This window comes from Diabrotica undecimpunctata, chromosome 7 (assembly GCF_040954645.1).
Source record: "Diabrotica undecimpunctata isolate CICGRU chromosome 7, icDiaUnde3, whole genome shotgun sequence".
NCBI classification, from domain to species: domain Eukaryota; kingdom Metazoa; phylum Arthropoda; class Insecta; order Coleoptera; family Chrysomelidae; genus Diabrotica; species Diabrotica undecimpunctata.
In genome coordinates this window covers 100150858-100165920 of record NC_092809.1, presented here as the reverse complement: position 1 = coordinate 100165920, position 15063 = coordinate 100150858, and the positions used below count along the sequence as shown (strand labels likewise).

At 33.0% G+C, this 15063-nt stretch overlaps 1 protein-coding gene across 1 annotated transcript in view; it reads right to left on the bottom strand.

Annotated features, from left to right (window-relative positions):
• Window positions 1-15063, bottom strand: part of cutlet (chromosome transmission fidelity protein 18 homolog) — a 159219-nt gene that overhangs the window by 27285 nt on the left and 116871 nt on the right. Inside the window, exon 9 of the mRNA XM_072537881.1 lies at window positions 1196-1250. Within this exon, the coding sequence (XP_072393982.1) occupies window positions 1196-1250 (55 nt within the window). The remainder of the gene's footprint in view (window positions 1-1195; window positions 1251-15063) is intronic.

The following is a 15063-nucleotide window of genomic DNA, read 5'->3' as shown; positions in this document are numbered from 1 at the left end:
AAACTTTGAGAATATATGCCGCATGTATTTATTCTCATGACAATTTTTCATACGTTCGCTCGTGCATTCAATAAAAGTTTTTTTGATCTTTCTTGAGAGTTAACCAGCCTTCCTCCTTCCAAACAAATAAGACACACATTTTGAATAAAAACGTCTTGTTCGGCATCAGATTTATGGAAAGAAACATGCCTTAATCTGATTTTTGACTCAAGTTCGCTGTCAAAGCTGCTGCTGTTCGTTAAATCCATTTCTAGATGGATACAAAAAAAATACTAACTGTAATAATAAGTAAGTACTAAATATTGTTAACTTACCAATAAGGTTAATTAATCACTGTTAATAATATAATTAACACATAAGAACTTTATTATGTCTCACTTATAATAATCTCAATGGATTTCGCGCTAAAAACAAAGCTTATGAAAAAGAATGCACATATGCAAAACAATACACTTGTTGCGCTAGAATATATACAAACCATATAACACATCAGCGTCTCGAGGTAAAAACGACCGTAACAACATCACCATCAGTAGAGTCGATTTGCGGTTAACTATGATATAGGAATCTCGCCCTCACTCGCATCTCTGCGTTCGCCACTGTCCGTCGTGACATGACATTCGATTTATTTAATTTTTTTTTAAACTAATTATCCAATCAACATTTAAAAAAAACCCACATGTTCTCTGATGTTTGGTCTATAACGTTTATAGGAAGCCATTTTTTGCTAAACCCAATATTTTTCGAGGTAGAGCGAGGTAAACGATTTTAAAAATATGGGTTTTCAGGGCAAGTGATTTTGTATGAAGGCGCTCCGTATACAACAATGGTTTAACGTATTTTTATAAATAAAAAAAGAATATTTCTAATGTCCGGATAGGTATGCAAATTTGAGGAATGAATTTTCGGATATTGTTCATCCGAAAAATGATGAAAAAAAAAATTGCATTTTTTTTTGTAAGGCTCCCCACCACTCCCCTCCTACTACGATTTTTGGACGACCAAGTGATTTTGCATTACAAAAATATTAGAAACCAAAAAAAATGGGTTTTACATTTTAGCAACAAAGTGCCCACGAAAATCTATTCTAGAAGCCTTTTGCCAGTCTATTTACTCTACTAATGTTAGTAAATTTAATTTCTTATCGTTAAGATTTACGTGAAGCGAAAAATATGCAGAAATTTAACCAACTTACCAGCAGACGAAGTGGTTTTGGCTATAATTCTTCCAAAGAAATCTTTTGCGACAGTCTGTAAAGAAAGAGTTATAATTAGGTGGTAGCAATAGGAAAAGGTGATAATACATGTTTTTAACTTAATAATTTTTACTGAAGTTTGCCAATTTTTATTTCATAAAGTGTTTTAGTTACAATATCTGGTACAATATTTATATCTTTAAAAATTAGAAGCAGACATTTCCCGGAGAAACGACTATGATTCGTATCTAAGATAACGTAAGAAAAATAGAGCAGAATATTGGTAATAAATGAAACTGATTCATAATGGATGAATCATTACAGAGTAAATAAAGCAATATCTTTCAGAAGCGAGTGGCAAATTGGTTTGGTGAAATTGGTCTTTCTCAATCCGAAAAGTTGTTAAGACACAATAATTATATATGTAATAAAAAGATACCAAAAAAATTATACACATAGTATAAGAAATATTTTTAAAGCTGAACATTTTTATTTTAATAGTTTCATAATAAGCTTTTATTTCAATACATATTTCTTAATCAAAATGTACATATAAGAAAGGGAAAGAAAAGACGTATTTTTGAGAGGTTAAATTGTTTAATTGACATCTCCACTTCGGCCATTACGGTTAAGATAAAATCCCACCATATGAAAGGAATCCAAAAATTTAAAATTTGATAAAAACTGAACGGTGCAATAGGCCAGTAAAGAAACAAAAGCAGAAAAAAATCTTATACAGGATTTTGTAGGTTCTAAACTGTAAAACTAAGTGAAATAAACTGAAACAATTTAATTTTTTGCCTATAAAAGATTTCTTATACATTTTAGAGCAAAATGGTTCAAATAAAAGTTGTACATCTTAAAAAAGTTTTTTACTTTGCGAGTTTCAAAATTAAAATACATAATTAACTGACCGAGGTAATGGCAAAAAACCCTAATTTTTGCAGTAATTTGTAACTTTTTTTTTATTTAAACAAATATACCCGCATCAACCACTAAGGGTTATTAGCAGGGGGACATACACAAACAGTAAGATACATATTGTTACATAAAAAAAATATTTTTTACAATCTGGTATATAGTTTAGTAATTTTGAGATAACTTAATAAAGACTGTAAATTTGACGTTAGTATACTTTTTAAATTAACACTAAGGGCACACGCGATTCTTTCGTTCTGGTACACTGGACACTCAACGATTATATGTTTCACTGACAACTGAGTGTTGCACTTAGTACACATCGGAGCAGCCTCCTGGTTGAAGATATGCTTGTGTGTAAGGAAAGTATGTCCTATTCGGAGTCGGTTGACTTGGTCTTTTCTATTATTTGGTAAGATGAGTTTGGTTCCTACTTGACTTAGACATTCTTTGAGTTTGTTAGCAGTGTGATCCCAAGTAGTTTGCCACGCTCTGTACACGTGGGCTTTGATATTTACTTTGTGATCAGTCCAAGGCATTTGATTTATGATACCAATACTTTAGCCGGTGGTTCCATTGCTTGCCAGAGAGTCCACTTCCTCATTACCACTTATTCCCATGTGGGAAGGTACCCAGATAAAGGAAATATCTTTTTGTTGAGTCTGTAGATAAGATGTATATAGCTGTTTTATTCCAAGTAATGCGCTCATTGAATCGGTGATGATAACAAATTTGCTTTCATTGATAGAACAACATTTTTTCACGGCCTGGTGAATTGCCGTAAGTTCTCCGGTACATATACAACAATTTGTTGGGATTCGTATGGTAGACTGGACGTTTTCGTAGATGTAGGCTGCAGCATGTCCTTCATGACATTTGAAAGCATCAGTGAAGATTTGATGGGTTGTTGGGTATTTGGATATTACATTTTTATAAGCTTGCTGTATAAGGAAAGGATGTGTGGAATGTTTCGGGAGTTCTTTTAGAGACGTGTCTATTTTAGGAGGTTTAATCATCCAAGGAGGAACATTTACATGAATAGGCATAGTAAGACTGAACTCTTCTAAATTAAGACCAATACGTTTTATTCGTTCGGGAAATGGTAGTTTTTTTATTGCAATGTTTCTGTAAAGGTCGGACGATATATTTGTTGAGTATTGTTGAGTAGGTTACGTTGCTGTTGTTTGCTGAAATTCTGGCAACGTAATTTAGTGATAGGACAGTTCAATAGCCAAAACTTGTAAGCTACTTACTGGACTAGTTCTTGTGGCACCTAAAACTAATCTCAAGCACATATTTTGAATGTAGTCAAGTTTTTTTAAAGATGTTTTGTTAGCAGTATCGTAGCATAAACAGCCGTAGTCTAGTTTATTTCGTATTAGTGATCTATATAGAGTAAGTAAGGTTGTTGTATCTGCCCCCCAAGAGGTATTTGACAGCATCTTTAGTAGATTAATTCTGGATTGGCAAGAACGTTGCAGATTGGTGATATGGGTTTCCCAGTTTAAGTTACGTTCAAAAGAAAGTCCTAAGAAATTTATTTCTTCTGCTTGTTTCAGGACAACTCCATTTAGTGTTAATTGAACATTAGGATAATTTTTTCTTTTGCTAAAAATTAAATGACGTGTCTTTTCACTAGAGAATATAAAACCCGTGTTTTGCGACCAGCTTTCAATTGTGTGTAAGGTAGTTTGCAGTATATGTGTTCCCAGAGTTACATTGTTTGTTCTTAGATAAATGACTAAGTCATCTGCATATAGGCTAGTAAATACAGGTAGTTTTATTTTATGTATAATACTATTTATTGCAACTAGAAAGAGAGTAGGACTTAGAGTAGATCCTTGTGGAGTGCCGTTTTGAAGTACTCCTCTGGAAGATGTAAATCCATTGGTTCTAACTCAAAAAGTTCGTGTTTCTGGAAAATTTTTAATAAAGGACAACATGTGCCCTTGAACATCCCATTCTTGAAGTGTTTTTAGTATAATATGTCTCCATGTTGTGTCAAGCGCTTTTCTTATGTCAAAAAATACGGCAATAAGTTTTTGGTTGTGCAGAAAGGATTCATGTATACTTGATTCAAGTGCTATTAGATTGTCTGTTGTGGATCTATCCGTACGAAATCCACTTTGTCTGATACTTATTAGGTTATTGTTTTCGAGGTACCATTTAAGACGATAATTAAGGATTTTTTCTAAAAGTTTGCAGGTACAACACGTAAGTGATATTGGACGATAGGAATTTGGATCGTCTTTTGGTTTATTATATTTAAGGATTGGAATTATAGTTGCTTGCGACCATAGATCAGGAAAGTCATGATGAATAAAAATATTAAAAATATCAACTAATATTAGCTTTGCATTCAGAGGAAGATTTCGTGTAATTTGTAAATGTTAATAACTTAGTTTTTGAATAATGACATGAATGTAACAACTCGAAATTATGGCAATTAATCAGTTATTGAGGTGTGCAAAATTTTAGCTATATCGACCAAATAGTTTGTAAGTTATTCAATTTATTTATTACTCCAGTCGTCAGAGACGAAAATGCCACAGAACCTCTAAAAATCATACGAACAGGCTGAATTTTGCCAGGAATATTAATTTTGGGACCCCGAAAAAGATGCAAAAAGTTTAGCACTTTTACCTCCGGGTTTCTAATTCGATAACTTAAAAATAACTATTTTTATATTTTAGGAGCGACTAAGTAAGTGCAAATCTGTTTGCGAGGCTGCTAAAATTTAAGGCCAGTTTGGAGATCTCTTTACAACATTTCATAGGCTGGATTATAATGCACAAACTGCGCACCTAGCCAGTTGTATGGAACTTCAAGAGCCATAACGTAGACGGACTCCAGAAGACATCTCCAGACGACAATGTACTGTACGATACCACATCCAGATTGGACTGAAGAAATTCCAAAAAACTATATGTCAAGCATTTGGAATAACAACTCGAAGAATCCAACACATTCAGCAGAAGATAAAAACAGACATGTCGCTACGTGATCAACGTGGAAAACACAATAATAGACCTAATAAAATCAACGAAACCGAGAAAGAACGTATAAGAGAATACATAAAGTCGTTTCCACATCAAGAAAACCATTATAGTCGCGCCGCATTTACAAAGAACTTCCTTCCTACTGAATTAAACTTGAAAAAAATGTACAAACTGTTTTGTGAAAAGTATCCGCAATACAATGTTTCCCGGCGCACTTACACTGACATATTTCAATCAGACTTTAATCTGCGCTTTGGTCTCCCTCGCTCAGATACGTGTACGTTTTGTGATAAATTGTATATCAAGCTTGTGGTTACTTCAGGCGGTCCAGAAAGAAATGCTATTCTTGTTGACAGTGAACTCCACCATTCACTTGCTAAGGCTGGATACAAAGCATTGAAGTTGGATGCTGAAAGGGCTAATCCACAAATCGTCGTACTCTTCACTGATCTTCAGCAAGTGTTGTACTGTCCAACATTGACTCATTCTTCAGTATTCTACCAACGTCAGTATGCCACTTACAACTATGATATTCACGATGCAGGTTCAAACGATGCTACTATGATGTTGTGGCATGAATCTATTATTAATTGTGGTTCTACAGATATCGCTTTAGCTTTCCTGTTACATAAAACTTAACTTGTGTAAAACTTAACTTGAGAATGCTGTCCATGTTCCGGTTGCTGATTGTGAATAAATATTTCACTCAAGTAGAACAAAAGTTCTTAACTAGCGGTCACAGCTTCTTACCTTGCGACCGTGATTTCTCGCTCATAGAGAGAAACAAAAAAAAAGCAATGGTCAATGTACCTTTCGACTGGGTGGCAACGATTGCCAACTCACGTCTCAGTAAGCCCTTCAATGTGTACTACATGGAGCAAAAAGACTTCAGTCTTTTCAACATGTGAGAACTACTTATGGAAAGATCCCAAATGTCAGACTTTTCGGCATGTGAGAACTACTTATGGAAAGATCCCAAATGTAAGATCGAGTACCGTTGGTTCAAATTCGACAGCGATGATCCTTCTTATGGCTAGAACTTCTCACAACGTCATGTAACCTTGGCAAACATTCTCAGTTGTAAATAAAAAATGAAGTGCATAAGCCATCAGAGCATTCAACTACCAAATTGATGCGTTGCCGAATGCGTATACCAGACCTATAAAAATAAAAGAAGAAAAACGCAAAAATCTACTGGATATGTGCCAGGACCTGAAACCCGAATACCAAGAGTTTTATGAAAAATTAGAATAAGCTGGAACATTATTTTTAAGTTTAAATTTAAGGAGCATTTAACTGTGTACTTAGCATATAAAACATTTTGAATTGATTATAGTTTATTATTAATATTAGATACTTTTTTTTAAACCTAAATAAGCCAAAACATCGCATAGTAATCAGGTGCAACACTGTTATATATTCAGTATATACAACATTGCTGCTGGGACATTTTTTTGAAATAATTTTAAACACAAGTATTGCTTACTCTGTGTAAACCTGCATAATTTGTTTACACATCTATAACTTTATCTTGTTAAGTGAAATTGAATTTTTTTTCAGCGCTTATTTTCATAAATAACTTCTCAATATGATTTTTCATCTCTTGCATAATCTCAATTCTGTCGCTTACAACATTGTTGTGGCCCACCATTCAATTATCTCAACTACAGTTTTTATTTGAAATATTTTTTTCTACGTCGGACAGATTATTGTTAAATCAATTTTTTACGTTTTAACCCCCCTACGAGGGAGGTTTTAAGAGAAAGCCCGGGGGTAAAAGTGGTAAATTTTTTTGCATCTTTTTTGGGGTCCCAAATTAATATTCTCGACCAAATTCAGCTTGTTCGAATGATTTTTAGGGGTCAACTCTGACGACTGGACTATATATATTTTAGAGAAAAATGGTTCAAATAAAAGTTGTAAAATTTGAAACTTTGCAAGTTTGAAAATTAAAATACATAATTAACTGACCGAAGTAATTGCAAAAAAACCCTAATTTTTGCCATAATTTGTAAATGTTAATAACTTTATTTTTTGAATAATGACATGTAATGTAACAACTTGAAATTATGGCAATTAAAGAGTTATTGAAGTGTGCAGAATCTCAGCTAGACGACCAAATAGTTTGTAAGTTATTCGATGTGTTTATCAACTAGAATGATTATTTAAACAACTGTATTTGCCCAAACAGTAACTATAGAGGTATTTTTTAGCGGATCGCAATCGATTCTTTGAGGCTTAAATTTTAAGAATTAATTAAACAATTTCAACATTTTATCAAAATTATTATTAAAAATTGATTAATAGATCTGAAACTTTGAGCGTTTAAACCAACTTTGCAAAAAAATACATTTTCTACAATAAAATGTTAATAATTAAAAATACGCCGAAAGCTTTGCAGTGAAAGTATAGATTTTCTTATATAGGCCTATAATAACTAAAAAAAAAAAATCTGAATTTGTTACAATCCCGAACAGGGTCTTTTTTGCTTATTTCCAAGCACTAATAACAAAAAGTAGTAACCTCTTATTTTGTAATTGTTCTTCAAAATATATTGGGCAAATTATCTTTAAATTGAGCTTGACACATCTAAATAATTTAAGAAAAATTAATTTTTTTTTACAAAAGTTTATTTATGTTCTGTATTTTCCATATCGCTTCAAGGTACTAGTTCCAAATTTTCATTTAAAAAGTATTAAATGTCACCCCGAAAAAAAATCTGCAAGTTAGAAGTAATCCACTTTTTATACCAAACAAATAATAAAACCGTATTTTCTTGGGTCTTTAAATAAGAAAAGAACGGAAAGCAAACGAGTTAGCTGAGTTCGCGTATATAACTCTGACAAATTACCTCGAGCAGTATGGCGCGGTCGCATGGGATTCGCCTAATCTGACAAACAATGAAACGGCGCTGAAAACGGACTTTCGCCATCCAGTTTTCCCATTTTCAAATATAACGGTAATCCTGCAATCTAGCCGGGTCATCTTTCATTAGGTGCAGGATATCGTCCTGGAATAGCATTAGCGGGATTTACCCGGATTCTGGTATGTTATTGGAAATAACTTTTCGTGTCCTATCGTAAAAACTCATTTGGGCAATTTTTAACGCATTATCTGGCTATGCTGTTCACTACACAGCTTATATAAAAAAAACTTTTGAGTTATACGTCAACTAACCACTACTTACAATATAAGGAAGCAAGCAGAAGATTATAATTACGTTATATCACATCTTAATATTATTATAATTAACGAAGAGAAACTTCTTGATGTACTATACCCAATTTTAAGCGTAGGCAGTGTTTCTGTCTGTTATGTATCATTAAGTGTATATAGATATACGGAACCTTCATTCAACGGCGACAACGAATTACAAAGTGTATTGAAGCAGTACTAACGACTTTTGTAATTTGTCTGGTCCTTCGAAGTAGCGCGGCGATGTAGGTAATATTTTTTTATATTGCAATGTGAATAGAACCCACATCATTCGGCGCCATAGGTGGATATATGTTTCTCTGTGCTAACTTGTCTACGTTATTTATGTAAAAAACGTTAAAGGTCGGGACACACATAACTGATTACTATTTAAATGGGAATAAGCCACAATTAAAGGTTAAAATACGTTTATTGACGTTTCAATTTCCACTTCGGAAATCGTTCTCAAAATACAAACATTAGTAAATTAAACAAATTTTGTTTTTTGTTACTTAGTGAAAAATTCTTCTAATAATTTAATTTTATCTGACTCATCTATATTGACAATTCAGACATACCTTATACATTTTAAAGTAGACGACTTTAAAATAATATTGCCAATATTGTTGAGTTGCGTTCCTGGGATGACTTTACTTATAAGATAGTTCATTCGATTACATGAAATCAACTTTAACTTGAGAATATCCCTCAGAAAAGATCATAACATGTAATTCGTCTTTAAAAAGACAAATACATGCCATGATGACAGTAAAATTCTCCTGTTAGTGATTCCATAGTAAATTATGAGGGAAAAACCAGGAAAAAACCTCATAATACTATCCCGACATGGTAAGTATTTGATCCTGCATTTAGTTTACCTTCAATAAACACCAAATTCCGATTTTATATGTTTGTTATTTAAAAAACATAAATGATGTATTCTCTATATGTTACTGACTTACCAATACTGGTATTTTCCTTTTAATAACTTCCTCTTTCAATATGGGTAACCAGATCCTACTACATTCTGCCGAGGAATTCGCGACACAATTGGTGTCATTTAGCATAATTAGAGCCGCTTCTTTGATTTTTCTCTTTTTACCATCCGTTTCTTTTAGGACTATATTTGAATCATTCCATTGAACCCTATGTTCATTATCCCATGCGTGTTTACAGATTTGAGATTTATCAAATTCTCTATTTTTAATATAGGATTGATGTTCACTTATTCTAACATTTAATGGTCTTGATGTTTCACCTAAATAAAACTGATCGCATTCACAAGGTATTTTATAAATGCAATTCTTTGTCCTTTCTTGTTCATTGTTAGGTTTGGTTTTGGACAAAATAGATCTCAACGTGTTTGTTGTTTTAAATGTTGTTAAAATGTTGAATTTATTTCCTATCCTTTTAAGCTTTTCCGATAATCCTTTTATGTATGGTATTGTTATTTTCCTCGTATTATTCCTTGCATATGCTGTAGGATCTCGTTCTCGATAAGTTGTTTTGTTCTATTCGATCGATTGTTGAAAATTCCTTATTTATAAACGATAAAGGATAATCATTTTTTAATAAAACAGATGTTAACAAATGTTTTTCCTCCAAGAACGAATTTTCGTTAGAACAAGTAATTTTGGCTCTATCGTATAAGGATTTAATAATTCCCTTTTTAATATTAATATTGTGATTTGATTTGAAATTTAAATACCTGTTGGTGTGTGTTGGTTTTCTATACACCTGAGTTTCGTATCCAGTATCGTTCTTAGAGATTAAAACATCCAGAAAAGATATTGTGTTATTAAATTCCTTTTCCATGGTAAATGTTATTGTCTCTTCTTTATCGTGTATATCATTTAGGAATGTGTCCAACAACTCTGATCCATGAGGCCATATTGAGAATACATCATCTACATACCTCCACCATACTGAGGATTTTAAATTTTGTTTAGAAATAATCATAAATAAACATCGAGACCGCACCTGGTCCCCCGAGCAAAGACAGCGACACGAATAAATGTTGGTGATGGTGGTAGGAGGTCACCGTTCCAAGCGAGTCTTCTCAACGTGGTGTGCTTCTCTATCTCTATCATGTTTTTAAAATTTCGGAAAAGTAATTTTGATTGGTTTGAGTCTAGAGAAAGAAAATGAAGAGGAACATTTAAGGCGGCGTAAAAAGAGGATTTTGGGTTGAGAGTGCATGGGAATCAAGATCCAGTGAGGGAGAATTTAATACCCTGTTTCCCGTCTCATGGATAATGAAATCAAGTTCTGCGGATATTTTCGAATATAACATAAAATACCTTCCATTTCCTTCTTAACAAGTTGCAAAAATCGCTAAAGAAGAACGACAGTTCTGGAGTAGGTTTTTCAAGATTGGACCCTCGTTGCTTTACATTCACTGGTCTAGCAAAGTGGCTGCAGCTTGTCCTGATTTTGTCTTTCCTTCTGTAGAGTCCGACCGAACTGGTCTCGAATTAAAGCCCACCTTTTCTTGCACTCTTCTGGTCCTCTTAGAAACAGGCCCTGCTGAATCTTCCACCACTTCATATCTTTCATATCTTTTTGATATTCAAAATTTATTAACATCTTTTGGTCTAAAAGTAACTATAAACCATTATACTAGAATCAGATCCCAGTCCAGTAGTTGCATCGACAACATTATGATAAATTTTTCTGAAAATATCTACAGAGTGGGCGTATTTGAACCTTGTTTTTCTGAACATCGAGCTCAGTTTTTATTTACTGATTCTGAGCATAAAGTTGTTAACACTAATCAAACATTTCAACAGTTTATTACTTCTTCTGGTTTACAGAAGCTTAAACGTGCGCTAGCTAGTACAAATATGGACTTTTTCTACGATATTAATAATGATCCTGATTTTTTGACAGTCTTTCTTGCCGAAACTTATAACAATTTAATATTAAAGCATTTTCCACTAAAAAAGTACGACAAACTGCCGAAAAAACACCCGTGCAATGGTTTAATAATGAATTAAGGCCTAACAGATCTAATCTTTCTCTTATTAAACACATGCAGATGCCACTAAGGATCTCGATTTGTTCAAAGTATATAAACAAAAATTTGAATATAATCGGCAATTACAAATTGCTAAAAAGTCAGCTTACTGTAATTTTATTACTAATTCCAATAATAAACCTAGAGACTGCTGGAAAATAGTAAATTTCGAAAGAAACAACACAAGATCCAGTTCGGTACAACCTGATCTACCTCCAGACGAAATAAATCATTTTTTTACTACAATTGCAGAGAATATAATTACATCTATTCCCACTATTAATGTCGATGTCCTCTTTAATTATAGAAATTATCCTTCTCCGAGCAAGTCCTTTTTTTCGTTTCGTTGTAGAAGAAGAAGTATCTCAAATAATAAAGTCTCTTAATAATTCTAATTGTAGGGACTTTCACCAAATTATTAGTAAAATTTAAAAAAAACTTACCAAATAGTTTTGTAGTATACTAAATAGTATACTAAATAATAGTCACTCATCTTATTAATTTAATTCTATCAACTGGAGTATTTCCAGAAGTACTAAAATACTCAAGAGTACCACCAATCTACAAAAAAGGTGATTTCTCAAAAACGGACAATTCAAGACCCATAAGCATTGTTTCTACTTTTGGAAAAGTGATTGAAAAGGTTATCAAACAATAATTTTATTCCCATTTTGAGTCAAATAATTATTTTAGCAACTCACTTTGTCGAAGGCTTTTGATTGCGTTTCACACGATATTTTGCTCCACAAATTAAATTACTATGGAGTCAGAGGTATCCCTCTTAAGCTTATAACTTCTTATCTATGTGGCAGACACCAGGCGGTAGTCTCTAAAGGTCATCTCTCCGATTTTCTATCCGTAAAACATGGAGTCCCACAAGGTTCGGTCTTAGGACGTCTTTTGTTTATTATTTATGTCAACGATTTGCCTAAATTCATATCTCCGTACACATCCATACAATTCGCAGATGATACGACATACGTTATATCAGGAAAAAATAATGATGATCTAAAAATGTCTCATGAGGAAGTTTCTACTAAATCTAGCACATGGTTTGCTGCAAACAAACTAAAACTTAACTCTGATAAAACGCAAAATTTGGTTATATCTGCAAGTAATTTACATAATGATCCAGATAGCAAAGAGACTGTTAAACTATTGGGAATAACCATAGATAATCGTCTGAACTGGTCGGCTCATATCTCACAACTTAAGAAAAAGCTATCAAGTACAATATTTGTTATTCGCCAACTAGCAAGGGTTGTCAACTTGGAAACATTAAAAATGACATATTTTTCTTTATTCCACTCTCACCTAAACTATGGTGTAATCATATAGGGCAATTCATCAAATACACTTCAAATTTTTAGAATGCAACAGAAAGCTATCAGGATTTTAGCAGGGGTTAGTTATCTAGAGCACTGCCGACCTTTCTTTATCAAATTCAAAATTATGCCGCTACCTACTCTGTTGATATTTCAAGTTCTAACTGAAATTGACAGAAAACGTGCTCATTTAATAAAGCAGTCTAGATTACGTCTTTCAGAAAAAAATTGTCTTAATTACAATTACAACTATTACAATATTTTACTAAAAAGTATTAAACAGCTAAGCTGTAATAGTTTCGATAAAGTTATAAAAAATATCTTTTAAAACGTTGTTTTTACTGCCCAGAAGAATATATGCCTCATTGCAGAACATCCACTAAACTGCTTACCGTAACTTTGCCATAAATCTTTTTCTGTTTAATATGTGTTCTTGTTTGTATATATTTAAGTTACGTTCTATATTCCTTTTTTATATACTATGTATTTTTTTGACTTACTATAAACAATATTATTATTTGGTATGTAGATAAATAAATACTCTACTCTAAATACTCTACTCTACTTTAATGATGGTTAATGTATTTGATGGCTCAAAAACATCTGAGGATGTAGAAGCCGGTATAGTAGGGACATAGACAAATAGAAAGGCAGTAAAAAACGCACCCTTCAATTGCCATCTTCTCCAGGCAGCGCTTAAGGCACTCAATTCTGTAGAGGTTAATTCTAAGCTAGTATGGGATTGTGTAAGTGCCCTAAATAAACCAGGAGACCATAGCAAGGTAATAAGGGCAATGAAAAATCAGATGAAATGGATAAACAAGGCTGATTAATGCCATTCATTGGACTGGAACCCTCCTGCGGTATTGCAAAGGTAGTAACAAGAACAGGTACACGAAAGCGGGTAGCATATAAATCTCTGGAATAGTGGAGAAATTTACGAGGACAAAGGCAGGCGAAACAGTTCATTATAGAACATTCGCCAAAATTTACAGCAACCTAATAAGCAAAGGAAAACAGCAAAGTTTTGACGGTTGAAGCTGATGGGATTGGCAGATGATGCCTTCTAGAGGAATAAAAAATAGCAGAGCACATTTTGTGTCAGTGAGTTGGCCTGGCAAATGCGCTCCTCAATAAATTAGGCGAAGAGAAGCAATCGGCAAAGAGATACATGGAAGATTCAGTCTCGAAGCTATTAGACCTTTTAAAAAGTGTCGGGCTAGAGAATATAATCTAGTATAAGAAAACCACAATAGATCTGAAAATGTCGCAGTGGAATAGGCCAAATGTCACAAAATTGAAACTACTGGGTATCTGGATAAAAAATGGATATGGAAAAAAAGTAAATGATCATAATATATGAAAAGCAGCTTCAGAAGGAAATTCGCTATAAAAGTAAGAACTGTATTACTTCCGATCTTAAAATGTTTTAACATAATGACACAAAATGACAGCAAAATATATATATATATATATATATATATATATATATATATATATATATATATATATATATATATAAGAAGTCTGCGGGTAAATTTCAAAAATAAATCTATCCCACTTATATAAGCGCACAAAATATTCGTTAGAATTAAAAAAAATAAGACAATGTTTAAGTACCCTTATAACAAAACACTAGCCGTTTATTTACTAATAAATCCGATATCCCTTTTGTTTGGAGAACAATTCCTAACGATCCTCTTGATTATGATATCAAACAAAAGCTGTCGACAAGTATCCAAGCTCAAACGTTTAAATTCAATAGGGAGAGTTGTTTGCTTATAACCAACATTGTACCGTGTAGAGATCCTTGAAGGTTCAATGGATATAATAAACGTTTATAACAATGTTTAGTATACAAACACACAGGAAATAGTTCGTAGTGCAATATTTAGAATGTAATATTATTTAAGTAATGGTCGACATATTGCATAGGGTATACGATTATTACACTAGCTTCACTTTGTTGTCGATCCTTTAATAAACTGTTCGTTTAATAAGTTTTCAAATTATTTCTCCCTGTACACACTTCATATAAAGTAGTTATTATTTGTTGTGTATGATGAGAGAAGAGATCTGGCCCAAATTATCAAGATCAATTCTTTTATTCATCTTCTGTATAATAGAGAAGTTTTGACGGTTGAAGCTGATGGGATTGGCAGATGATGCCTTCTAGAGGAATAAAAAATAGCAGAGCACATTTTGTGTCAGTGAGTTGGCCTGGCAAATGCGCTCCTCAATAAATTAGGCGAAGAGAAGCAATCGGCAAAGAGATACATGGAAGATTCAGTCTCGAAGCTATTAGACCTTTTAAAAAGTGTCGGGCTAGAGAATATAATCTAGTATAAGAAAACCACAATAGATCTGAAAATGTCGCAGTGGAATAGGCCAAATGTCACAAAATTGAAACTACTG